Source organism: Mobula hypostoma, chromosome 24, assembly GCF_963921235.1.
Source record: "Mobula hypostoma chromosome 24, sMobHyp1.1, whole genome shotgun sequence".
In the NCBI taxonomy this organism is placed as follows: domain Eukaryota; kingdom Metazoa; phylum Chordata; class Chondrichthyes; order Myliobatiformes; family Myliobatidae; genus Mobula; species Mobula hypostoma.
In genome coordinates this window covers 23796678-23824328 of record NC_086120.1, presented here as the reverse complement: position 1 = coordinate 23824328, position 27651 = coordinate 23796678, and the positions used below count along the sequence as shown (strand labels likewise).

The following is a 27651-nucleotide window of genomic DNA, read 5'->3' as shown; positions in this document are numbered from 1 at the left end:
TCAGTATGGCGATGAGAGCGTCTTCCCCAATCTTCCCATTGCTATTCAGATAATGCTAACTATCGCAGTTTCCATCGCCAGCTGTGAGAGATCATTCAGCAAGCTAAAGCTAATACTTTTGTATTTGAGAGCCTCCATGGGTCAAGGCAGACTCTGTGATCTTGCTCTGCTGAGTGTAGAAAGAGAAGAAACTGAAAAAAAACTGACTTTGATCACATCATGGACCAATTTGCATCAGTGAAAGTAAGGAAGGTGCAATTATAATTTTCATGTGGTGCCATAATTTGTTAATTAGAAGATTAACGAGCTTGACTTGTATTTTTGAGCTGATATTATGGTAAAGTGGATGGGTGTCAGATGTTTGGACAGGGACGCAATTTCAGTGCTTGGCACAGGCGATGTCTTCCGGAGATACGCCCCGGCAGCCAGGGAGGAGTTAGCAGCCACTCGGAAACTTCGGCCGCTCACGACTTGTTGCTGAAGTTCCTTGTAGCCAGGCAGGATGCAGAGCAGGAGTTGTACAGTTCGGCAGCTCACCCATCCCCTTCTCCTTGCCATAGTCTTCGTCCTCGTCCTCGGCGTCCTGGGATGGACGCTCTTTCTCGCCAATCTGGGGAAATTCCACCCCGAAACGGCGGGACTGCAGATGCAGATCAGAGAGTTGCAGAGGGAGAAAGAGAGCCTGCTGGAAGAGAACGGGAGGCTGCAGAGTGAGAGAGACGAGCTGAGGAGGGAGAGAGACGAGTTGCGGAAGGAGAGAGACGATCTGCGGAGTGAGAGAGACGAGTTGCGGAAGGAGAGAGACGAGCTGCGGGAACGTCAGCAGAACTGCGAGGTGAGAGCCCTGGATCTTGGGGCAGAGATCACACAGCGTAGTAAAGCTCCAGAGCTGATCAGTAGGACCCGGGACTGGAATGCGGTGAGGTAGAGAGGTCGATCCCGTACCCGGTGGAAATTAGGGAGCGCCGCACTGTCAGGGGCTCGGGAGTGAGATATGAAGTTCACTGGAGGAGTTGGAGGCCAGTGCCGCAGGAAGGAGCTCCAGGCGACTGAAGGAGCGGTGCACCATTGCACGGCAGTACTGAGGGACTTTTATCCCTCTGGTTGTGGAGATTTGGGAGATGCTGTCCAGGTGGGCTAGGCATAGCCCACAGAGGTGACAAGTGTCTAAGTTGGTTGGTAAGATGCCATCGAATTGGCTGCATTGCCCACATGGCGTGGAGCTCCCTGAGAGCGGTTGGCACCGCACTTAGCCCATCGCATGGTGTTGTTCCTTGAAATTCCAGCATCTGCAGATTTCCTTGTGTTCAGGTTCGGGAGCCGTAGCCCTCCCCTTTCATAAGGCAGACATAGGAACCTGAGTCTCAGTCTAGATTTTTTTATTAATCCAAATGAATTTACTAAAAATACCATTAAGCTTATCAAAAAATGATTTTGGTAGTGGGAGAGGAAGTGATTGAAAAAGGCATAGAAATTTTGGTAATATATTACTTTTGATCATGTTTATACGGCCAGTCATTGATATGGGCATTGTTATCCATCGATCCAACGTCTCTTTCACTTCGTCCACTAGTGGGTCATAGTTAGTTGGGACGATTGTTTTAATTTCAGGGGCAATTTTGACACCAGGGTAGGTAAATCCTTCCTTTGCATTTATAAATGGGGATTTTATGACTGGTTTCAGTCTTTCTTCTTTGTTCAAAAATAGTATTGATGATTTTGATTTGTTAATGTTATAACCAGAGAACTGCCCCAACAATTCAATCTGTTGTATTAAGTTTGGAATACTGATGGATACATTTGTTAAAAAAAGAATCACGTCGTCAGCATATAAGGGCATTCTATGTTCCTGTTCTCCTAACTGGGTGCCCAACAGGCCTGCCTGTGTTCTTATTGCCATAGCTAGGGGTTCTATGGCCAGTATAAACAACATCGGTGACAAAGGGCATCCCTGGCGAGTAGATCACTCCAAGATGACTGGTTTAGAAACTATACAATTTTACAACGAGATCTAGGTGTCCTTGTTCATCAGTCACTGAAAGTAAGCATGCAGGTACAGCAGGCAGTGAAGAAAGCTAATGGCATGCTGGCCTTCATAACAAGGGGAGTTGAGTATAGGAGCAAAGAGGTCCTTCTGCAGCTGTACAGGGCCCTGGTGAGACCACACCTGGAGTATTGTGTACAGTTTTGGTCTCCAAATTTGAGGAAGGACATTCTAGCTATTGAGAGAGTGCAGCGTAGGTTCATGAGGTTAATTCCCAGGATGGCGGGACTGTCATATGTTGAAAGATTGGAGCGACTGGGCTTGTATACACTGGAATTTAGAAGGATGAGAGGGGATCTGATTGAAACACATAAGATTATTAAGGGATTGGGCACGCTAGAGGCAGGAAACATGTTCCCGATGTTGGGGGAGTCCAGAACCAGAGGCCACAGTTTAAGAATCAGGGGTAGGCCATTTAGAATGGAGTTGAGGAAAAACTTTTTCACACAGAGGGTTGTGGTTCTGTGGAATGCTCTGCCTCAGAAGGCAGTGGAGGCCAATTCTCTGGATTCTTTCAAGAAAGAGTTAGATAGAGCTCTTAAAGATAGCGGAGTGAAGGGATATGGGGAGAAGGCAGGAAAAGGGTACTGATTGTGAATGATCAGCCATGATCACAGTGAATGGCGGTGCTGGTTCGAAGGGCTGAATGGCCTACTCCTGCACCTATTGTCTATTGTCTATTAAGACACTGGCTATTTGGTTTATAAATAAAATCTGAATCCATTTAAGGAAGTTCTTTCCAAATACAAATCTAGGCAATTCATGAAATAAGCATGGCCATTCTATTGTATCGAAGGCCTGCCGAGCATCCTGTGATAATACTGCTGTATCTTTAGTGTCAAATTTTTCATGAATTATGTTAAGAACTGTTCTAATATAATGGAATCCTTGGCGTTTTTGCACAAAACCATTCTGATCATTATGAACTAGATGTGGGATATAAGGATCCAATCTTCTTGCTAAGGCTTTACAAAGTATTTATGTGTCGGATCCAATTAGACTTATCGGTCTAAGTGAAGAACATTCTGTAGGAGGTTTGCTTGGCTTCAGGATCAGCGTTATCATTGCTAGCCATAAGGAGGATGGGAGAGTTCCATCCTGATAAGATTCGTCATACATATTTAAGAGTGGGACTAGCAGACATCCCACTCTGCAAAAACTCATTTCAGGGAGGTAGCACCACCATTTCAGGGAGGTAGCACCCCCGCCTCCTGCAACCCCATATTCCTTCCCCCCGTCGACCTCCAAGGGTGTATGTAATACTTTGTTTAGTGATTTTGTCTAATCTGTAAACCAAGTTGGGTATATGCAGCAAATGTGACATTAAAATATGTACTTATATTATCATGTTTATTCTATTACAACTTTAAGCAAGTCTACAGGGAGTTTGGCCTCATCACGTAGGACATCAATAGCGTAGCTCGTTAGTAGCTAGCCAGCCAGTTTAAATCAAGGGTCCCCAACCTTTTTTGCACCGCGGACCGGTTTAATATTGACAATATTTTTGCGGACTGGCCGACTGGGGGCGGGGGGGAGGTGGGTGTTAAGCACGACTGGAATATAGGTGATAATTCAACTATAAGTCACTTGTAAGTGGCTAATACACTCAATTTCGTTTCTAAAGGGGTTTATCTAACGAATTTAATGTTAAACACACAGCGCATATTTTCGTCGCATGAATGTAGTGATAAGTCAATTATAACAGTGGTCCCAAACCTCCGTGCCATGAAGAATGCAGCGGTACAGCGGTAGCCGGAACGCAACCAGCACGTCTTTAAGAAAAAAGCTGAGATAAACAAGCTAATTGATTAGGTGCTGCCCGGCACGTAAATGTCGGCCCAGATCAGAGATGACGCAATCGGCAATCGCCTCTGATCTGGGCCAACATTTACATGCCGGGCGGCATCTAATTAATTAGCTTGTTTAAGCTTGTTTATTTGGCTTTTTTTCTGAAAGATGTGCTGGGTGCATTCCAGCCACCGCTGTATTCTTCGTGATCCAGAGGTTGGGGACCACTGAATGATAAGTCACTTATAAGTCAATAGCATCATAACATTTTAAGCAACACACATGAAAGTTGCTGGTGAACGCTTTCAGAAATGAGTTCGGTGGGGCAGGAGCAAGCTGAGACAAGTAACGTTTGGATATTAAACACACAGCGCATATTTTCCTCGTATGCATATATAAAATCATTGCAACATACCAATATCACTGAATTAGTGGGAGCCCTGGGCTTGTTTTCCTGCAACAAGACGGTCCTATCGAGGGGTGATGGGAGACAGCAATACTCGAAGGGGGTTCCTTATGTCCAGTCTATTCCGCAATTTAGTTTTCATTGCATTCATTACAGAAAACTCTGCTTCGCAGAAATATGTTGGAAATGGAAGCAACGTTTTCAGTGCTTTCGTGGCTATCTCAGGATATTCAGCCTTGACTTTGATCCAGAATGCCGGCAGAGATGTTATGTCAAACATACTTTTCAGCCCACCATCATTTGCAAGCTCGAGGAGTTGATCTTCTTCCCGCGCTGACAGGGTGATTCACCGGGGACATTCACAAATGGGTCACGGACCCATTCCTTTGCACGTCTGGGGTCACTGATGACCTCACATGCGTTAAAATTCAATAGTGCAGGACAGAGAATGAGGAAAGGTGCAGCTGACTCATATTGTTTCCTCGTGGCCCAGTGGTTGGGGACTACTCTTCGCACGAAGAGAGACCAATCAGGTTGCTCACTCTCCCTTTCCCTCTCAAAAAAAATCTATTTCTGGGATATTGTATATAATTTCCAGGCGTTAGGGAGCCACTATCGATATGCGGGAGACTCCCAGAACTTCCGGGAGAGGTGGGATGTCTGGACTAGTAATATTTCTTGAAATGTTTTGTAGAATTCAATTGGTAGGCCGTTAGGCCCTGGTGCTTTACCACTGTTAATATTTTGGATAACCTGCAATAACTCTTCAATTGTTAAACCTCTCTCTAACTCCTTTTTTGCATCTTCTGTCAGTGTGTGGAATTGAATCTTATCAAGAAATATGTCCCATTCTTCTGAGGCTTGGGGGCATTCTGATCTATATAAATGTTCATAAAATTCTCTAAAACTGTTATTAATTTCCAATGGGTCTATAGTTAGTCTTCCTGAAGAGGTTATTATACTGTTAATTGCTCTATCAGACTGTATTTTTTAAAATCTCCATGCCAAAAGTTTCTCAGCTTTTCCTCCTTGATTGTAATAAGATTGCTTCAGCCACATTAAACTTTTTGCAGCTTTATCAGCAGATAATTTATTATATTTGGCTCTCAAAAGCAGCAGATCTCTGTTTTGTTGGATCATCCCTTTCCGTTAGTTCTACCTCTAAAGATTTAACTTGTTTTTCCAAAGTTTCCATCTCTATTTTTTGTTTCGACTTGAAGCTTGTATAACTAATGATTTCTCCTCTAATATATGCCTTGACCGCCTCCCATCTTGTGCTGGCACTAGTTTGATCTGTATTTAACTCAAAATAACTATTTTAGTTCCCACAAATTTAACAAAGTCTGGGTTTTGTAGCAATCTCACCTGAAATCACCAGTTCGGGGGACTGTGAATAAATTTCTCTATATGAATACTTAATGAAATAGCAGCATGGTTGCCTATTACTATGCCATCATACCAGCAACTTTTAATCTTTGATAAGAGCTCTCTTGAGACAAGAAAATAATCAATATGAGAATGAGATTTACATGTACTTGAATGACAAGAGTATTCTATTTTGCCAGGGTTTTGTTCTCTCCATACTTCAACCAAATTTATAACCACAATGTATTGTCTTAGTAATTTTCTAGTTTGTGCCTTATAGGTATCACAGCCTGTAGAGCGATCCATTGCTGGGTTTAAAGTGCAATTAAAGTCTCCCCCAATGATATAAAAGCCTCGTAAAGTGGACAAAGTAAGGAAGAAATCTTCAAAAAATTTAGGATTGTCCTCATTTGGGCCATATATACTGACTAGGTTTAATGTGAAAGAGAAGAAATTATCTTGCATACCTTCCGGCCGAGTCTTGGATTGTTTTCATAATTTGAAATGGTATCGCTCTATGAATAAGAATAAGTACATCTCTAGCATAGTTGTTGTATTTTGCATATATTACTTGGCCAGACCATTTATTCCTTACCGATTTGACGCAAACATTTGTATCTGAGACTTTCTTGAAGAAAAATTATTTTAGACTTAAGCTGTTTGATCCTATTCATAACCTGTTTCAATTTGGTTAACTTCTTTAGTCCCCTAACATTCCAGCTCGTGACTTTGATATTAAAGATAATCTGAGTGCTCGTCTGTTCCATATATGGAACATGTCAATTATACCAGGAAAAGGAGTGAGAAATATTACTGCTGTGTTGGGTGCACGACATACATAAAGAAAAACAAAAAACACATATACATTTACACATATAGAGATGTGAACTCTTGAATTCCCCCTCCCTTACTCAAAACAAAGAACTGTAGAGCTTGTGCTGATCCACTCTATGGAGGGGCAAACCTAACTCCATAGGCAACTAGTGGTGTCCATCAACCATGCACCTTATTATATCTTAGAACGTTATATACTCAACCCACTTAGCATAAAAATAAAGTCAAAGCAGCCACTAAACTGTATGCCAGTATTGTCTATTGTAAATGTTCATTCAGGTCCATGGAGTCCCATCTCAATAGAATTAAGGTTTCAACAAACAAAAATGTTGTAAATAATAAAAATAGACAAAACAATAAAGCTATTCTGGCGGTATAAACAACCTCTTAAATACAGGTTCTTTTCAAGAATAGAATAAAAGAGGCTAAAGTGGTAGTTCTAGTAAAAGAAAAATAAAGGAAGAAGAAAAAAGATGTCTTCTGGGACTCAGTGTAGGCTTATATCTGTTAAGCAGTCAGTATCAGCTGATTCTCATGGGTATGGAAGTAAATAAATCTCACTACTGCCATAATCAGACCCCTCAAGTGTGTCCTCGATGGAACTCTTCCGCCTCTTTTGGTGATGAAAACAGGTGTATTTTCCCATTGTGGAGGACTCTCACCTTGCGTGGATTATGTTGAAATCCGTGGAAAGTTCCTTTTTTGACGAACACTCTTCTGACCGTGTTAAACTCGTTACACTGTCGCATGGTCTCAGCCGAGAGGTCCTGAGCGAAGAAAAGCTTGTTTCCCTCATACGTGATATTACGCTGTTTAGTGGAGCGGAAAACAAACTCCCGATCTTGAAATCTCAGAAACCGAATGAGAACCGCTCTGTTCTGGTTTGGTTTTGACGGTGCTGGAGTTTGGTGAACTCTTTCTAGAATGAAGGATCTGTCGGTGTCCAGCTCCAGCCAGCGCGGCAGCATGTTTTGTATGAACTCCAGCAGTGGTTGGTTTCCTTTAGCGCCCTCCCAGAGGCCGAACAACCACAAGTTTTTCCTTCCACTCCGATTCTCCAGGTCTTCAGTCTTGGATTCCAGGTAGGCCATTCGCTTCATGGTGTTGGTTAGTTCAGCCTTGTTCTTTTCCACGTGCTCCTCTGTCGTCATTATTCGGTTTTCAGCCTCTTCCATCTGTGTGGTATTAAAAGCAACATTTCGTTTCACCTCTGACATATTGTTTTCCAAGGCAGCGACAGAGCTGGTCGTCTTACCCAGGCGGTCATCTATACTGTCCAGTTTGCATCCAAACTCAGAGCAAAGTAACTTTAATTCAGCTAGCAGCGCCTTTAGCTCCACCATGTTGCTAGAAACTTCCTTATCTTGCTTCGTCGATGGAGTGCTGATTTTCGATTTTTTTGAGCCGTGTTTTCGGGTGAAGATATCACAGTCCTCGATTGTAGTCATTTTTGGCATAGCCCGAGTTTAGTTGGTATTGTTAACTTAGGGTTTTAATGTTGTTTACTGCAAGGTTGTACGGAAGCATTTATGTTTATCTGTAACACTGGAAGTTCAAGTTGTTGGGAAAACGGCAAGGTGTAAATCTGAAGCACCTAACACAGGGCAGGAGGTACAGGAGCCCGAAGTCCCAGGTTCAAAAACAATTACTTTCCTTCAAACATCCAGTTCTTGAAACAACTTGTAAACAGGAAACACTACTTCAGTATATAAACACTATGACCTCTTTACATACCGTGGATGTTTTGTTCCAGTTCTTTCCTTTCTCGTTTAATTTTGTATAATATACTGTTAAATTTATGCTTTTCTTGTGAACATAAAGTCTCTAATGCAAAGTGTTTGTGACGCTACTGCAAGTAAAGTTTTTCAATGCACTTGTGCCTATGACGATGAACTTGATCTTGAGTTTGATCTGCAGAAAGACATTATTTGCTTTTCTCTCTTTAAACAGACATTACTGGAGAAACAGAAAGCAGCTCAGGATGAAACCGTCAAAAAACTGAGTGATGAGAACAAGGGCTTATATTCCACAAAGAAGGAACTGGAAGGTAGGTCAACAACAGTTGCATTTGTATAGCCGCTTCAGTGCCTGAGAGAAAGATATCAAACAACATGTAATGTCAGGGTGGTATTAGACAGCACATAATGGGCAGCCGTTCAAGATCAAAGGGATGCAGGAGAGGGCAGGAAATGGGAGAAGTATGAGCCCAGGGATGTACAGACACACGGTTCAAACTCTGCTAGACCCAATGCAGCTCCTCCCGCACCAGGCACTTGTCGACTGCTGCCTCCAGTAATTCCCTCTTCAGTGGGCTGAGCCTGAACAAAGAGGCAAATCTTTGTCATCCCTGTCGACACTAGATGGATGGCAGTAATGTTGCTCACAAAATGCTGGATGAACTCTGTTGCTCAGGCAGTTGATGAAGGTTCTCTGCACAAAACAGCAGCTGCTTATTCCTTTCCACAGATTCTGCCTGACCTACTGAGTTCCTCCAGTGTTTTTTTGTGGATTTTCAGCATCTGCAGAATCTTTTGCCTGGATAGCCTGTCTGCTTGGGCTTGTGCACTAAAGCATTTGATGAGCTATCTGGCCTTGCATTCCATACGGGGTCACTCCATTCAGTAGAAGAGCGTAGAGAATTAAAGAAACACTTGCACTGTACCATTGATAATCCTTATCCCTACAAAGCACTTCCCAGCCAATGGAATACTCTGAAGAGCTGTCATAGAAAATAGGAGCAGAAGTATAGTGATATGGAAGAGATATATAACATGCTAATGACAGATGTCATGAATACAATGGGAAGTGAAGATAGAAAGAAATGTCAGAAGTTATAGAAGGGATGAGCAAAGATCTTGTGCTTACCTGGTGTATATGATGAATAAACTCTCTCAGTCTTCCAGACTAATTTTATCTGATCAATTTTAACTGATCTGTCAATGACAAACTCTGCCACCTTCATTGGCGACGATGGCTAGACATGTATATTCCGATGGTATTTATACCCCCATCGTCCATCCCCCCGATTGGTTAGTCCTCATCCAATCAGGTTTCTTTTGTCCCACCTTGTTTACAATCAATTTCCAGTTCTTACTTAGGGCGAGGCCTTCGTCCTTGTTAAAATTCTTTTCATCCAGTTTTATTTCAATGGTTTGGTCCACCAGGCAGTCGCAAAAGGTACTGGCATAGCACAGTAGTTTTGTGCTGCTGAAGTCAATCCGATGGCCATTATCAATGCAGTGTTCTGTTACTGCTGATTTCTCTGGGTAACCCAAACAGATACACCTCCTGTACTATTGATGCAGGTTTCCACCATACATCCCTTCTGGCCAATATATACACTGCTCAGCATTCACAGGGAATCCTGTAAACACCAGCCTACCTGAGTCCCAGGTCATCTTTGACCCACGTAAACTGTGATGTTGAGCTTCCTTGCGGGTTTATGGATGGAATTAATCCGGTATTTCTTCAAGATCCTGGTGACTACGCACAACGTTCCTACAGAATGGCTACAAGGTAAAGAAAATCAGGTCCCTAAAAGGGCCGATGGAAAACCCAGAAAATCTAAAAACAAGGAGGAACCTGTCACAACACCCTGCCTTCCCTATATTTCCACAGTTTCTGGAAGGATGGCTAGGATCCTGAAGAAAATCAGATTAATACCATCCATGTACCTGCCAGGAAGCTCAAATCACAGCTTATGTGGGTCAAAGATGACCTGGGACTCAGGTCGGCTGGGGTTTACAGGATTCCCTGTGGATGCGGAGCCGTGTACATCAGCCAGAGGATGCAAACCTGCATCAGGGAGCACATGAGGTGTCTCCATTTGGCTTACCTAGAGAAATTGGCGGAAGCAGAACATTGCATTTGCAATGGCCACAGGATTGACTTTGATGGCACGAAACTGCTGTGCCACGCTAACGGCTTTTGGAACCATCTGGTGAAATAAAACCAGAGAAAAAGAATTTTAGCAAAGACAAAGGCCTTACTCTAAGTAAGAACTGGAGTTTGATTGTAAACAAGGTAGGACAGCAGAAACCAGATTGGATGAGGATTAACCGATCAGGGGGGACAGACAGGGGTATAAATACCACCTAACTAGACATCATCCCTGATGAAGATGGCAGAGTTTGTCATCAAAATGTCAGTTAAAATTGATACCTGCACCTGGCTGGAAGCCCAAGAAGAGTTTATTCATTACAGAAGGGGTGTTAGTGATAATTTACCTGTATTCTCTGGACTCTGGGTGGGTCCTGGTAGATTGGAAGACAGTGACTGCCATGCCACTGTTTAAAGAAAAGGATGTAGGCAAAAGGCAGGTAACTATAGGCCAGTTTGATTAACGTCTGCAGTTGGGAAGATACTTGAAGCTATCATTAAAGAAGAAATAACAAGACATTCGATAGAAATGGTTCCTTTAGGCAGGCACAGCAGGGATTCATGAAGGGCATTCCTGTCTGACAAACTTAATGGGGTTCTTTGAGGATATAATGAACATTGTGGATAGAGGGGAATAAGAAGATGATGTGTACTTGAATTTCTAGAAGGCATTTGATACAAGATTGTTTAATATCCTTTGTCTTGTTGACATTGAGGAAGGAGTTTATTACCTGGCATCAGCCTTTGAGCTCTTTCACCTCTATCAGTAGGCTGTCTCTTTGTTTTTGGTGATGAGCCCCATCACTGTCATGTCATTGGCGAACTTGACGATGTGATCACTCGGCTGCTTGGCCACGTTGAGGTGCTGAATACAAGACTTATCCAGAAAATAAGGATGCATGGAGTTATGGGTAATGTATCAGCATGGATAGAGGATTGGTTAACTGACAGAAGGCAGAGGGTTGGAATAAATGGGTATTTCTCCGGTTGGTAGCCAGTGGTGGGTGGAGTGCCACAGGGGTCACTGCTGGGCTCACAGTGATGTGCCTTCACGATTTGCGTGAGAGGACCAAGTCTGGCATATCCAACTTTGCTGATGACACAAAACTGAGCAGAAAATCAAAATGCTCAGAGGACAGAGAGCCCTTAGAGAGATACGGATCAGTTAAGTGAGTGGACAAGGGTCTGGCAGATGGAGTACACTGTCGGTAAATGTGAGGTCATCCACTTTGGAAGGAAAATGGAAGATCAGACTATTATTTAAATGGTGAAAGAGTGCAGAGGGTCTTGAAATTGGAAAAGGTTGATTTAAGTGGCAACAGGTTATCAAAAAGGCAAGTGTAACATTGGACATCATTGCTAGAAGGATTGAATTTAAGAGCAGAGAGGTTTATGCTGCAGCTGTATAGCGTACTGTCTGACCTGCACTTGGAGCAGGGCATGGAGTTTTGGTCTCATTACTTGAGAAAGGATGTACTGGGTTTGGAGGTGGTGCAGAGGAGCTTCACCAGAGAATTCTGGAGTTGATGGAGTTAACCTATGAGGAGAGATTGAGTTGCCTGGGACTATATTCAGTGAATTTAGAAGAATTTTGAAACAAAAAATTATGAAAGGGATATATAAAACCGAGGCAGGAAAGTTGTTTTCACTGGTAGATGAGACTAGAATTAGGGTCATAGCCTCAAGATTCAGGTGAGAGAATTTAGGATGGAGGTGAGAAGGAACTGCATTTCCCAGACGGTTGTGAATCTGTGGAATTGTCTGCCCAGTGAAGCAGCAGAGGCCGCCCCACTAACAGTTTTGCCAAACAGTTTTTAACTGGTGTCAGTTGTGTGGACTTTTATGGCTGTTAGACACTGCACATGTTTGGAGCAAACAGTTTTTAAATAGTGTTAGTTCTGTGAGTTTGTGTTCAAAAAGCAGTGATGTTTGTCACTGATACTGAGAAATAAGTAGTAAGACAAGTTGGAATTGTTTTGTTAACTTCGATTTCAACAAGTCAGGCTTGGAGATGCCAGAAATGGCCAGGAGTGAAATTGAAACTATTTCACTACTTCAACAAGTTAGCGATTGTGAAAGAATTTGAAGAGATCAACAATTATCTTGAATGTTACAATAGAAATGAAGATTTGGTCAAATAAAAGTACACAGCAGCATGTCAGTTGCTGATTAAATCCAACAATAACAATAAAGCCTGTGTGGGAGAGTTTTTAAATTGGAAGAGCTATTGACAGTTTCACTCTGTCGATCTCGGGAAACCGGGTCCAGTGGGACAAGTTGTCGTCACAGACTGGGGTCTTCCTTGTTTGCAGTGGATAAAACGAAGCATTGCAGAGCCTCCTTCTTGGCCATTGAATTTCATTGTTAATCTCATCCGCTCAATCTGCTGGCGCTGACTGCACAGGCCAGGATGGGTATGCCCCTATTTCACCAGGGTATGAGCTATTCTCACCTGGTTTAGCCTGCCTGTCAAAGCAATGTACTGGGGTGTGGCCTCTGTCACACACAAACAGCTACCTGGAGCTACAGGTGAGAGCTGAGTGTCTGGTGGGGAACAAGGGTGAGTGAGCTGTCCCAGAATGGACACAGCAAGCCCCTTTACTCAAGGTGCAGCCCCTCCCAGCATACCAGGGTACACTGGGTGAATTTCTCTCTCGATAACTATCCGGAGCTAACACCTAGTCTTAGAGTGCTGTCGTAATATTGGTAGTCCTAATTTGTTCACTATTTCATTTAAATAGATAACTTGTTATTCAGCTATTTCAGCTAATAGCTGAATAACAAGTTATCTATTTAAATGAAATAGTGAACATTGGCTAATTGGGCAACCATTTAACTGGTCCAAAACGTACTGGTCCTGATGTAAAACTAATAGTTAACTGGAATCTCCTGTGCTTATTAGGCAGGGGGATTAAGGGTGATGGAGAATAGGAAAGCAGGTGGAACTGAGTCCATGGTCACATCAGCCATGATCTTGAATGATGGAGCAGGCTGGATGGCCAGATGGCCTCCTGAATCCATTTCTCATGTCCTTCCTTCTGCCTGTTCTGCTTTGCAATATCATCATGGAGGAGCATCTAAATTAAGTAACCTTCCTCCCCACTTACTTTGACTCCCTAAACCTGAAGAGAAACATCCAACTTCTTCTTGAATATTCTGAATATATTTACTGCATACCTGGGCACGTGGATGTGAGGAAGATGGAGGAATAGGGCATGGAGTAGGTAGGAGGGATTAATAGTTGGGTATTTTTGATTTGCTCTTTAGCTGGTTGGCATAACATTGTGACCAAAGGGTCTGTTTCTATCCTGAACTGTTCTATGTTCTATGTTTACACTGCCTTCTGTGCAAGAGAGCTCGCATAGGAAACATAGTATGTAGCTCCATACAGCAAGATCCCCCAAGTAGCAATCAGGTAACAGTTGGCTCATCTGTTTTGGGACAGCTAACTGGGGAATCAGTATTGGTGCATTGACACAGAGTGAACTTCAAAGCAACACGAACGCACCTCTGTTGTTCCCCAGCTAAAATAAACGGGCCCAAACTTAACACTGTATGTAAGAGAAGGTGTTTCACTCTGTCATTCCCACACTTGTCAGACTGCATTAGAACATAGAAGTATCTCTTTCAAATATTATTCATGTAAATCATGAAACACAGAGACAAGGTTTTAATTTGCATTGGCTTATCCTTTCTCCCCAGTTCATCAATCTTTAACTCTTATTTTTAAAGGTAATCTTCAGGATTGTGAAGAGGCACAACTGCGTTACAGCCGCGAGATACAGGAATGCAAGAACAATAATGAACACATTTTGGAAAGACTTAATTCTGAACGGAAGTTTGCTCAGTGAGACCTTGTGCATTTTAAAATGAATTTTATTTGAGGTCCTACAGGGGATTGTATGGGGCCCAGAGATGGGTGCATAGATAAAACTCGGGTGGGAATTTAGGGATACGTGTGAAAGGGGGGACGCGGCATTTCTCTGGGGTAAGTGTGGTGGAAGCAGAGGCAATTGTAAAGGGCAGCCACTGATACAATGAAAGACAGAGTGACATCTTTCTGCCTGGATCAGTCTATGGGAGAAACTGGAAAGGCAGATCATCTTCCTCTGGGGTACTTCCAACAATTGTAGCATTATCCCAAATTTCTTGGCAGTTAAATATTTTTGAAGCCAAAACGGAAAGTGCTAGAAACATTCAGGTTGATGGAGAGAGAAACAGAGTTAACGTTTTATGTTAATCACCTTTCATCAGAGATTAGGGGTGAGAAATGAAACAGGTATCTGTAACACGCACAAAATGCTGGAGGAACTCAGCGGGTCAGTGAGCATCTATGGAAATGAATTAATGCTTGACGTTTTGGGCCGAGACCCTTCATCAGGACAGGATATTGGTATATTGGTAACAGGTTTATTAAGGTAGTTCTATCGAGTATAAAGAAACCAAACTTAACACAAACAATAGTCACAGTGTTCCCACAAAACCTCAGAGACTTGCCATCAGAGTGGGTGTCATACGGTCTCTGCTGTTTTCTCTTCCTTCTCGTCATATTTGTCCTCTCTCAGATACATTTATATTGGCAGACTTCAAAAGAAGGCTACTTGTATTTCAAAGGATCGCACTCATCCTGGACATCACCTGTTTTCCCCTCTACCTTCTGGGAAGAGATACAGAGCATTAAGGATGAAAACAAAGACACTCCTTAACAGCTACTACTCACAAGCAGTGAAATGTATAACACCCGCTTCTCTTCTCCCGCCCCCCTCCTAAGACAGCGGCAGCTAAATGCATCACACTTCCAGGAATGGCAGGTGTGCAATAGTCCTACCCCCCACCCTCATCCATATATTATTAATTTTGGACTGCACTCCTGAGGTTTCAGAGTTTATTTTATGTATATATTCTTTGTCATGCTGCAAAACTTTGAGCTGCTAAACTGTGTTTCGTTGCTCCACAACAATGACAACAAAGATATTCTTCTTCTTCTCTCTCGGTATCAGAACCCTTTTTTCATACACTCTCTTTAAGCAAACTAGTTCCAGATCTACTTTACTTTGCCACTTTGACAATTTCCATTTCCCTGCTTGGAACCGGCTCATATTTATCGTACAGACAATCACTTTATATTTCCTTTCACTCACCAAGGTTACCTGTGATCCTTTTGTTTCCTCCCTGAATACAGGCCAAACCAGTCCCTTCCACAAATGCAGTTCTCAGCTTGTTCTCATCATGCGTTGTACAAGATTTCCAGCATCTTTAGAATCTTTTGATTTCTTTTTCAACTCCAGAGGCTCTGAATGACCAGCTGGCTTTTTCCCACCTTTCTCCTTTTTAGTCTCTTGTTTTGTGCTTTTCCCTCCTCCAATTTGGCTAATTGCAATTAATACCAGAGGGCGTAGTTTTAATGTGTGGATTGGTGGAAATTATAGAGGGGATGTCCGAGGTACACAGAGAGTGGCGGGTACATGGAACGCCCTGCCCTGCCAGGGGTGGTGATACTTTAGGGGCAATTAAGAATCTCTTAGGAAGGCACGTAGATGATAGAAAAACTGAGAAAAGTTGGAGAGAAAAGTTATTTGATCTCATAGTAGGTTATTGTGTGATGGGCCTGTACTGTACTGTAATGTTCTATGTCCTATGCTCTAATTTCCTCATCAACATCTTGCCCGAAGGCAGCTTCGTAAAACAGTGCTTCTCCATGGCAACCTTGTCTTCAGCGATCGAAGAAACATACACAACGTACTGGAAGAACTCAGCAAGTCAGGCAGCATCTATGGAGGGCAACAAATTAGCGGTGGACCTATTGATCTGAAGAGAGAGTGAGCTTTGCATAGGTCGGGGAGAAGAGTTTTTTAAAAAGTGCGTTTCGCAGGGATCGGCGCAGTAGTGGCGGACCGATCGATTCGCAATTCATTAGCAGGAGCAAATAAAAGTAAAGCAGGGTCAAAGCAGAGCGGCCATTGTGTGAGTGGACCAGTGTAGGAGTGGTAACTTGAGGCTTTGGCAAGGAGGCACAGGTAAGTAACAAATAAAGCTAGTGTCGTGATTGAATAAAAAGTCACTAAATTACAGCTAATTAAATAAAGTAGGGATGATGCAGGATCAGGTGATGTGCTGTAGCTGCATAATGTGGGAGCTGGTGGACCCCATTGTGGTTCCTGGTGACCACATCTGTAGGAAGAGTTGTCTGCTCGAGGAAGTCAGGCTCGAAGCTGATGACCTGGAATCTGAGCTTCAAACACTGCAGCACATCAGGGAGGGAGAGAGTTACCTGGATTCGCTGTTTCAGGAGGGAGTCACACCCGTTAGATTTACTGCGTCAAGTTTGGTCTGTGGTCAGGGACAAGAGGGTGTGACTGCGAGTGAGGTGGGTCGTGGGATCCAAGAGACAGTGCTGGAGGAGCTCGGCCCTTGAGCTTGTCCAACAGGTCTGAGATTCTTGCTCCCTGTGTGGATGAGAGTGGCGGCTGTAGGAAGGATGAGCAACCTAATTGTGGCATCGTAGTTCAGGGAGCCATTCAAGAGGGGAGGGTGAGAAGAGAAATGTAGTGGTAATTGGGGATAGTATAGTCAGGGGAATAGACAGAGTCATCTGTCACGGGGATAGAGTGTCCCGAAGGCTGTGTTGCCTGCCTGGTGCCCAGGTTCGGGACATCTTATCTCACCTGCAGCGGAATTTGTAGTGGGAGGGGAAAGATCCAGTTGTCATGGTCCACGTGGGTACCACTGACATAGGTACAATGAGGAAAGAGGTTTTGCTGAGGGAATTTGAGCAGCTGGGGACTAAATTAAAATGCAGGACCAAAAGGTAGTAATCTCTGGATTACTACCTGAGCCACATGCAAATTGGCAGAGGGTCAAGAAGATTAGAGAGTTAAATGCATGGCTCAAGGATTGGCGTGGGAGAAGCGGGTTTGAATTAATGGAAATTGGCACAAGTATTGGGGAGGGAGGGAGCTGAACCAGTGTGAAAGGCCCCACCTGAACTGTGATAGGACCCGGATCTTAGTGAGTCACATAACTAGGGCTGCAGATAGGGTTTGAAACTAAATAGTAGGAGTTGAACAGATTGGAGAAGTATGGATAAAGTAAGATGGAAAAATGTGGATAAAGATAAAGATAAAAGCACAGTAAGTGTAAGGGCATTTGATCTCAATGCCCGTAGTATTCGAAACAAGGTCAGTGAGCTTGTGGCTCAAATCAGTACAAAGGACTATGATTTAGTGGCCATTACGGAGACATGGTTGCAGGGTGGAGAGGACTGGGAATTAAATATCCAAGGATATCAGATAATACGGAAGGATAGGCAGGACGGTAATGGAGGTGGGGTAGCACTCTTAACTAAAGATGAGATCAGGGTGATAGTGAGAGACAATATAAGACCTAAGGAGCAGAATGTTGAATCCATCTGGGTAGAGATTAGGAATAGTAAAGGGAAACAATGACTGGTGGGAGTTGTCTATCGCCCACTGAATAGTAACATTACAGTGGCATAGGCAATAAACAGAGAAATATCTGAGGCATTTAGAATGGAACAGCAGTTATCACCGAGGATTTTAACTTGCACATAGATTGGATGAGTCATGTTGGATGAGGCAGACTTGAGGAGGACTTCATAGAAGTCCGTGATAGCTTTCTTGAACAGTCTGTTACTGAACCTACAAGGGAACAGACTATCTTGCATCTGGTCCTGTGCAATGAGACGGTAAAATTAGTGATCTTGTAGTTAGGGATTCTCTCAGAAAGAGTATGATTGTGTTTCTTTTACAAATGGAGGGTGCCATAGTTCAATCTAAAACCAGTGTATTATGCCTAAACAATGGCGACTACAATGGGAGGAGGGAGGATTTGGCTAGTGTAGACTGAGAACACAGCTCATGTGGTGGGTCAGTTGAGGAACAGTGCAAGACTTTCAAAGAAATTTTTCATGGTGCTCAACAAAAGTATATTCCAGTTAAAAGCAAGGACAGCAAGGGTGTGGAGAGCCAGCCTTGGATAACTAAGGAAATAAAAGAAGGCATCAAACTAAAAGTTCATGAGTACAAAGTCGCCAAGAATAGTGGGAAACTGTAAGATTGGGAAAATCTTAAAAAGCAACTAAGAACCACTATGCGAGCAATAAAGAAAGGGAAGCTAGGTTATGAACATAAACTAGCATAAAATATAAAAACAGATAGTAAACGTTTCTATAATTATATAAAGCAGAAAAGGGTGGCTAAAGTGAATGTACGGCCCTTGGAGGACAAGAAGGAGAAGTGATATTGGGTAATGAGGAAATGGCTGAGGCTTTGAATGACTATTTTGTGTCTGTTTTCACGGTGGAGGGCACATCTAACATGCCAAAGAAAGATGTTGTGGATGCGATGGGAGCTGAGGACCTCGATACAATAGTATCACTAAAGAGGTAGTGCTGAGCAAATTGGTGGGAGTGAAAATAGCTAAGTCCCTTGGTCCTGATGGAATGCATCCCAAGGCACTGAAAGAAATGGCAGAAGCTATAGTGGAGGTTTTGGTAACGATTTACCAAAATTCCCTGGATTCTAGGCAGGTCCCAGCAGATTGGAAGATGGCGTAAGTCATGCCACTGTTCAAAAAAGAATGTAGGCAAAAGGCGGGTACCTATAGGCTAGATAGTTTAACATCTGTAGTTGGGAAAATGTTTGAAGCTATCATTAAAGAAGAAATAGCGAAGCACCTTGAATGAAATGAAGCCATCAGGCAGATACAGCATAGATTCAGCAAAGGCATGTCTTGTTTGACAAACTTACTGGAGTTCTTTGAGGCTATAATGAACGCAGTGGATAGAGGAGAACGGATGGGTGTTACTTACTTGGATTTCCAGAAGGCGTTCAATAAGGTCTCACAGAAAAGACTTTTCCATAAGATAAGGATGCATGAAGTTGGGGTGGGGGGAGTGATATCTTAGGATGGATAGAGGATTGATTAACTAATAGAAAGCAGAGAGTTGGGAGACATGGGTGTTACTCTGGTTGGTAATCAGTGGTGAGCAGGGAGCTGCAGGGCTCGTGCTGGGCCTGCAACTGTTCACGATATACATTAACGATCTGGAAGAAGGGACTGAGTGTAGTGTATCTAAATTTGCTGATGATACTAAATTGAGTGGAAAAGCAAATTGTGCAGAAGATACAGAGAGCCTGCAGAGAGATATAGATAGGATAAGTGAGTGGACAAGGGTCTGGCAGATGGAGTACGATGTTGGTAAATGTGAGGTCATCCACTTTGGAAGGAAAAATGAAAGTGCAGATTATTATTAAACATGCTGCTGTGCAGAGAGACTCGGGAGTGCTTGAGCATGAATTACAAAAGATTTGTTTGCAGGTGCAGCAGGCGATCAAGAAGGCAAATGGAATGTTGGCCTTCATTGCTAGAAGGATTGAATTTAAGAGCAGGGAGGTTATGCTGCAACTGTATAGGGTACTGGTGAGGTCACTCCTGGAGTACTGCCTGCAGTTCTGGTCTCCTTATTGAAGAAGGATATACTGGCTTTGGAGGCAGTTCACCAGGTTGATTCCAGAGATGAAGGGATTAGACTATGAGGAGAGATTGAGTTGCCTGGGACTGTAGTTGCTGGAATTCAAAAGAATGAGAGAAGATTTTATGGAAACATATAAAATTATGAATGGGATGGATAAGATAGAGGCAGGAAAGGTGTTCCCATTGGTAGGTGAGACTACAACTATGGGACATAGTCTCAAGTTTTGGATGAGTAGATTTAGGCTGGAGATGAGGAGGAAATGTTTTACCAGAGAGTGGTGAATCTGTGGAATTCTCTGCCCAATGAAGCAGTGGAGGCTACCTCAGTAAATATATTTAAGACAAGATTGGATAGATTTGTACATAGTAGGGGAATTAAGGATTATGGGAAAAGGCAGATAGAAAGGCAGCCATGATCTTATTGAATGGCAGGGCAGGCTTGATGGGCCAGATGGCCTACTCCTGTTCCTATTTCTTATGTGCTTAAATCGTTGATGTTTCGGGCCAAGACTCTTCATCAGGACTGGAAAGGAAAGGAGCAGAGGCCAGAAGAGAAGGTGGGCTGAGGGGGAAGGCGGACAAGCTGGCAAATGATAGATAGGAGCAAGCGAGGGGTACGGTGAGTGGTTGGGGGAGAGAGGATGAAGTAAGAAGTGGGAGGTGATATATAAATGAGGTATAGGGCTGCAGAAGAAAGAATCTAACAGGAGAGGACAGTGAACCTCAGAAGAAAGGGAAGGAGGAGGGGGACCAGAGGGAGGTGATGGGCAGGTGAGTGAAGAGAAGGGGTGTGAGGCTTCATCTATCAGAGAAATTCCTTTTGTCCAATTCATCCCTCCTCCCCTCTCTCTATAACTTGAAACCAACTTTTTTCTCACTTTTCTAATTCTGGTGAAGAATCTTTGACTGGAAGCATTAACTTTCTTTCTCTTTCCACTAATCATACCTGACCTCTGAGCGTTTCCAGTATGTTATGTTTTTATTTCAGACTTTAGACATATGCTGTATTTTGTTAACACAAGAAATCCTTTAGCTGCTGGAAAGCCAAAGCAACACACACAAAATGCTGGAAGAACTCAGCATGTCAGGCAACATCTGTGGAAATGAACAAAGAGTTGAAGTTTCAGACCAAGACCCTTCTTCAGGACTGTGTGTTGCAGTATTTCTGCGTGTTTTGCGTTGTTGCAGTATTTTGTTCTTCTACATCAAACCCTTTTTCAAAGGTTCATTTTAGTGTCAAAGTATGCATGTACAATACAACTCTTATATTCGTCTTCTCAAGATAGCCATGAAGTACAGAAAAACAGTGAGAGTCATTGATGGAAAAATCTCCCCCCGCTCCCCTTTTCCTGCATGGAAAGGAAAAGGTAACAAAACTCACAAACCCCAAACATCCAACACCCTCCCTCACCAAAAAGCACAACTGCTTTTGTAGACATATTCCAGGTAAATTTAATATACTTGTTTTGTCCCTGCTTCAAATAACATTTTACAGTCCACACGCTTCACACATTTTTCTGTTGCAGCACATTCCCTGACTAACCATCATACTTTGCAGTTTGACCGAAGACTGTTTCAACACCATTAATGCTGCTGTAGTTGTGGTGTCACACTGTTCCATTGCAGCAAAACAAACACTGAAATATACCAGGAACACTTCTAAATAGGCTTTAACATTTACAACATTCTATTATTGGTTTAAACTAGTTCTTACAAGAGCATAGTGATAACCTGGGCAGTGGGAAAGGATTAAATGGGGTGTAGAATGGTAGGAAGGTAGATATAGGTGCAAAGGATGGTGTGTAGAGATGTGGGGGTCAAACATCCCTGGGTTCTGGAGAGAGTTGCCTGAGAATTTGGACCACTAGTGTTTATACTAAACCTGGGCCTCAGGAAGGCCTTTTATCATTCTCTGTTATAAAGACAATTGGAAATTAATTCTTAATTACCTGAACTTGTTTCTTACAGATACAACCGTGGGAGTAAATCATGTGAAAATCAGGAATATAACTATTGGTGGTGGATTTTGTGTTTCGTTTTGGGTTTTTGCCTGGCTCGTTGCTGTGATGGGTAAGTTGAAGCACTGAAAGGAAAGTCTATGAACAGTGAAGAAGGGGCGGACGTGTGTGTGATAATGTAGGATGGAGCTCAGGAATGTGGGAGATGGTGTAGAACGTGTGGCAGGAGCAGGGGTGCAGTGCTAGCCGGAGCGCGTCTGGCACATCTTTAAGGGGAAAAAGACAAAATAAACAAGCTAATAAAGTAGGTGCCACCCAGGGTGATTTGAGTGTCTCAGAAACTGCTGATCTCCTGGGAATTTTACGCAGAACAGACTGTGGAGTTTACAAAGAATGGTGCCAAAAACATCCAGCGAGTGTATTTACCAAGATGTTTTTGCTCACAGAACAGCCACTAGCTGGATGTTTTTTTCTTTTTGGCATCATTCTTTGTAAGCTCCAGAGTCTGTTGTGCGTAAAAATCCCAGGAGATCAGCAGTTTCTGAGATACTCAATCACCCTGGGTGGCACCTAGTTAATTGGCTTTTTTCTTCAAGATGTGCCGGACGCGCTCTGGTGCGCTCCGGCTAGCACTGTCCACTGGGCAGGCGTGTGGAGGAGAGGAATGGGAGAAGTGGGGAGGAGTGAGTGGAGAAGATTGCAGAAGCGCCAGTGTGGGGTGGTGGCTTCTGAGGGAAAGGTGTTGAGTTGTGGAGAATGATTATGGGATGGAGTTTGGAGGATGGTTTGGGTGTGCAGGGGTGCAAGAGAGAAAGTGGGAAAGGGTTTGTATTAAGGAGGGAGAGTATTATTTGAGAAAGCATTAGGGAGGAACAAGGGAAGGATTGAAATAAGAGGCTATATAGAGAGAGATAGGGGAACTGTTATATATGGACAGCAGGTGGGGAATGAGGCACGGAAGGTGAGGTGTAGGGAGCAGTTGTTGGGTCGAACTGTGGGAGAGGAGGGAGGGTGACTGGGGGAGGACGGGAGAGAAGGTTGTGTGTGGGGAATGGGCAATGGGGGGAGGGGGAGGGAGAGGGTTTGTGCTGTGGTGTCCTTATGTGGGAAAGGGAGAGAGGGGTTAGAGGATGATAGTGGAAGAGGAGTTTGGGACAGGGTAGGGTGTGAGGAATACGGTGTTACGTACCCCGTAACTGGGTTGCCAAACCAGCAGAAATGGATCACTCAGCTGGAGTCTGGATTACTAGAACTAAGAAAGTTTTATTAAAGAAACAAGCAACACAGTACTCTAATCAAAAGGATAGTAAATGCAACAGTTCAGCAATGATAAACACACATGTACACAGAATTAGGATAACAGGATCAATCAAGCTCTATCGTCGTCTAGGGGTAAATGACCAGTTTCAAAGTGACGCAAAGTTCAGTTCAATTTAGTTCAGTTCAGTTCACAGTAATCACTGCCGTGGGAGATGGACAGTGGGGGCAAGGAGAGAGAGAGCAAAACGAATGAATATTCAAACGGCTTCCACACAGACCTTCAATATTCTTCACAGTCAGCTTTCGTGCAAGCCCTTTGTGATGTCTTCTGAGGTCACCAACCGTGACCCCTCCGTTTCCAGATACGATCGTTTCTCTGCGGTGAACCTGGCACCCAGGCAAGGGTGGACACACACCAGGTTCCCGCTGATCATGCTTTTCTACCCTGTGCGTCTATGGCTTTGTCCCGCGACCAGCCTTCCAAAACTTCCCACCGACTTGTGGGAGACGCACCGCTTCCAGGGTCTCGTTACCTCGGGGTGTCGTGTGTGTCTTGCCTTAGCGAACCTGTCCCTTTTTATCCCCCTGCTGGGGTATCACCTGTCCATCACTTCAAACAGTTCAGGGTTCAAAGGGGGAGCCGATCTTGACAGCTCTCCTTCCGTTAAACTCTCCCGTCCCTTCATTAACGTCTCCAAATGCTGCTCCATTGTTTTCTTTATCTCTCTTTCTCCTGAAGACAGGTGGCAGACCAACTGCTGAACCCACTGGTGCCAGCACAGGACAGCTAACATCTTAATCTATGTGTATTCTCGTCACAACGGGTAGATCAAGAGGTGTGGGTGAGGGTGCCCTGGGTTCACCAGTGGAGAGTAGGGTATGAAGAATGGAGCTAGGTGGGTGGGGAATTGTGGCATGGGGTAAGGGAGGTGTGGAGCTGAGCTGGCTGTTAGAGCTTCAGACATTATGCTGGTGTATGGAGAAGGGATATGCAGAGTGTGCATTGCTGATTCTTGTGGGCGGTGGGCTGAAGGACAATAGAAATGTCTCATGATTTTTGTTGTGTCCTGAAGGTGTCAATGAAAAAAGGAAGACCCCAGTATGCAGGGAATGATTGCTGGTTATAAACAGAGGGAAACATGAATTCTGACCCTCTGGACACAATCCCCTAAAGGAATCTGAGCAGTTACCCCGTGATGAAGCAGCAACACCCACGCTCCCCAAGGTGCTCATGCTGAAATAGTGGGTGCGAAGATCTACAGCCCAGCCAGCGATATAACCCCGAAATATAACATGTACGGCACAGAATGTGAATGAGCCACTATGTATTCCCCTCCTATTCCTCAGCTCACATGGTCTGCCCTATCACGGACTTGAAACCTCATCCCTGGTTGCTTCCATTGGACTCCTGATAGTTCCAGACACCATCTGGATAATTTTCATTTCATTTATAGGATGTGAAATTCGGCAGCCAGCCTTGCTGACCATTTCAGAGGGTGTTGTTGTCTCAAGTCACACAGAGACCAGACTCATAAGGATGACAGATTTCTAGATTGGCAATCAAGTGGATTTTTGAAACAACCTACTAATGATACAAGCTTTTGATTCAAGGTTTAGTTCTTTACCTGGGTTTAGTTATAAGGTTACCAAGTGGTTACCAAGGTTTTGTTATATTCCACAGTGGGATTTCAAACTACGTTCTACATATCAACTGGCCAGCTAGCTGGATACCAGCCCAGTAACTTAACCACTCTGCACTACACTGCATTGTAGCAGAGCATGAAACAACCACACAGGAGTCCAGCAGGACTCAGTGTAACCATCTGCTTTCTCTGCACTGAAACCCAGCTATGAACCAGTAACAGAAGCTTAGCAAGATTGCCCAACAAGTATCTTGGCACACATTCATACAAATCAGTGAAACTGAGGCATGTGTCCAAGGGTTGGATGGCCCTTGTTCACCATCAATGGACTATCATTACAAAATGTACTCTGATTACTATTATTCGCAATGAAAACTCCAAAGCCTTTCCATCAGATACTAGCCTGTAACCTAGTCCCAGATACTGGTTATCCTATTTATAACACTACCCTCTGAACCCTTCAATTAAATTCCAGCTGATAGCTTGCTCCCAACTGTTCATTATTGGTATATAAACACCTTGACCACTGCCTTTACTGGCCTTTAAATCCTTCCCAGTGTCTGTTATACACACGTTCATTAAACCCTTTGATTAGTCTCCAGCCTGACTACAGCATATGAGTAGATATTATTGCATCAATAAACCTCCTGAACTCTTTAAGTTGCAGGTATTACTTACCATTAGACATTGGCTATTTTATATTTAAATTTACTTTCCCCTCACTCCAAACCCCAAGCTCAATCTCAGACCCCTTCTACTACATTTCCACCTGTAACTTAGAATAAAGAAAATTACAACCCAGTACAGGCCCTTCAGCCCCTGATATTGTACTGCCTTTTTATCCTACTCTAAGATCAAGCTAACCCTGCCCTCCCACATAACCTTCCATTTCTCCTTCACCCCTATACTGACTTAAAGTCTCTTAAACGTCCCTAATGACCCCTGGCATAGCATTCCACTCTCTATGCAAAGAACTTACCTCTGACTTTCTTCCAGCTACTTTAAAATTATGCCCCCTCATATTAGCCACTTCCAACCTGGGAAAAAATCTCTGGCTGTCCACCTGATCAATGCCTCTTATCATCATGTACACCTTTTTGAAGTCACCTTTCATCCTCGTTTGCTTCAAAGATAGTAACACTCGCTCGTTCAGCCTATCCTCATAAGACAAAGTCTCTAATCCAGTCAGCATCCTGGGAAACCTCTGCATCCTCCCTAAAGCTTCCACATTTTTCCTACAATGAGGTGACCAAAAATGAACACAATACTCCCAAGTGTGGTCAAACCAGGGTTTATAGAGCTGCAACTTTGGAGCTCAGTCCTCGAACTAATGAAGACCAACACACCTCCACCTTCTTAACAACCCAATCAACTTGCACAGCAAATTTGAGAGATCTATGTTTCTGAACCCCAAGGTCCCTATGTTCCTCCACACTGCTAGGAATCTTACCAGTAACCCTGTACTTTGCCTTCAAATTTGACTTTCCAAAGCGAATCAATTCACATACTCCCAGGTATCTCTTAATCTGTAATATATCTTCCAAAACTCTGAATTAAATCCCAAAATAACACTTGACCAGGTATCTGTTATGTTATGTTTTGACTTCATTTCCATCCAGATTCCATTGTTATAGAATAGTGTGTTTATCAATTCATGAAATGTAATAGATACTTCAAATGTAACAACAATTGCTGTGCGTTTGGTGATAATTTTTGTGTCTTTACTGGCCACAGGCGTACTCTCAGGTTCAAAGTTCAAAGTAAATTTTATTATTAAAGTACATCTATGTCACAATATACAACCCTGAGATTCATTTTCTGATGAGTGAGCATACTCTATAAATCTATAGAAAAATAACCATAACAGAATCGATGAATAACCACCCAACTGGGGTGTTCAACCAATGTGCAGAAGACAGAAAACTGTGCAAATTCAAAAAGGGTAAATAATAATAATAAATAAACAAGCAATAAATATTGGTACAGGGTTCTGAGTTGGATGATCAGCCATGATCAAACTGAATGGCGGTGCAGGCTCGAAGGGCCGAATGGCCTGCTCCTGCACCTATTTTCTATGTTTCTAGAACATGATATGAGGAGTCCTTGAAAGTGAGTCCATTAGTTGTGGGAACATTTCAGTGACGGGGTGAGGGAATTTGGGTGAAGTTATCCCCTTTGGTTCTAGACCCTGATGGCTGGGGGGGTAATAACGGTTCCTGAACCTGGTGGTGAGTCCTGAGACATTTGTACCTTCTTCCTGATGGCAGCAGCGAGAGCGTATCCTGGGTGGTGGGGGTCATAATGATGGACGCTGCTTTCCTGCGACAGCACTCCATGTAGCTGTGCTCGATGGCTGCCAGGGCTTTACACGTGATCGATTGAGCCATATCCACTACTTTTTATATGATTTTCCATTCTAGTTGTTTGGAGGATGGCAAATGTTATTCCTTTAGAGCATAGAACATAGAAATCTACAGCACATTACAGGCCCTTCAGCCCTCAATGTTGTGCCGACTGTGTAACCTACTCTAGAAAATACCCAGAAATTTCCTACTGTATTCCCTTCTATTTTTCTAAGCTCTATGTAGCCATCTAAGAGGCTCTTAAAAGACCCTATAGTATCCACCTCCACCACCGTTGCTGGCGGTGCATTCCAGCACCCACCACTCTCTGTGTGAAAAATATACCCCTGACATCCCCTCGGTATCTATTTTCAAGCACCTTATAACTATGCGCACTCATGCCAGCCATTTCATTCCTGGGAAAAATTCTCTGACTATCCACACAATCAATGCCTCTCATCATCTTATACACCTCTACCAGGTCGCCTCTCATCCTCCGCCACTCCAAGGAAAAAAAGCCAAGTTCACTCAACCTATTCTCATAAGATACACTCTCCAATCCAGGCAACATCCTTGTAAATCTCCTCTGCACTCTTTCTACCACATTCTTCCTGTAGTGACGTGACCAGAACACAAC

General features: G+C 43.4%; 1 protein-coding gene across 1 annotated transcript; it reads left to right on the top strand.

The window, feature by feature from the left end:
* Nucleotides 1-464: 464 nt before the first annotated feature.
* Nucleotides 465-26459, top strand: LOC134337203 (ribonuclease Y-like). The gene is made up of 5 exons (XM_063032029.1): nt 465-835; nt 8388-8484; nt 14049-14163; nt 21780-21881; nt 24103-26459. Exons 1-5 carry the CDS (start codon nt 503-505, stop codon nt 24110-24112), a joined length of 657 nt encoding a protein of 218 aa, XP_062888099.1. The 5' UTR covers nt 465-502; the 3' UTR covers nt 24113-26459.
* The last annotated feature ends 1192 nt before the right edge of the window (nt 26460-27651 follow it).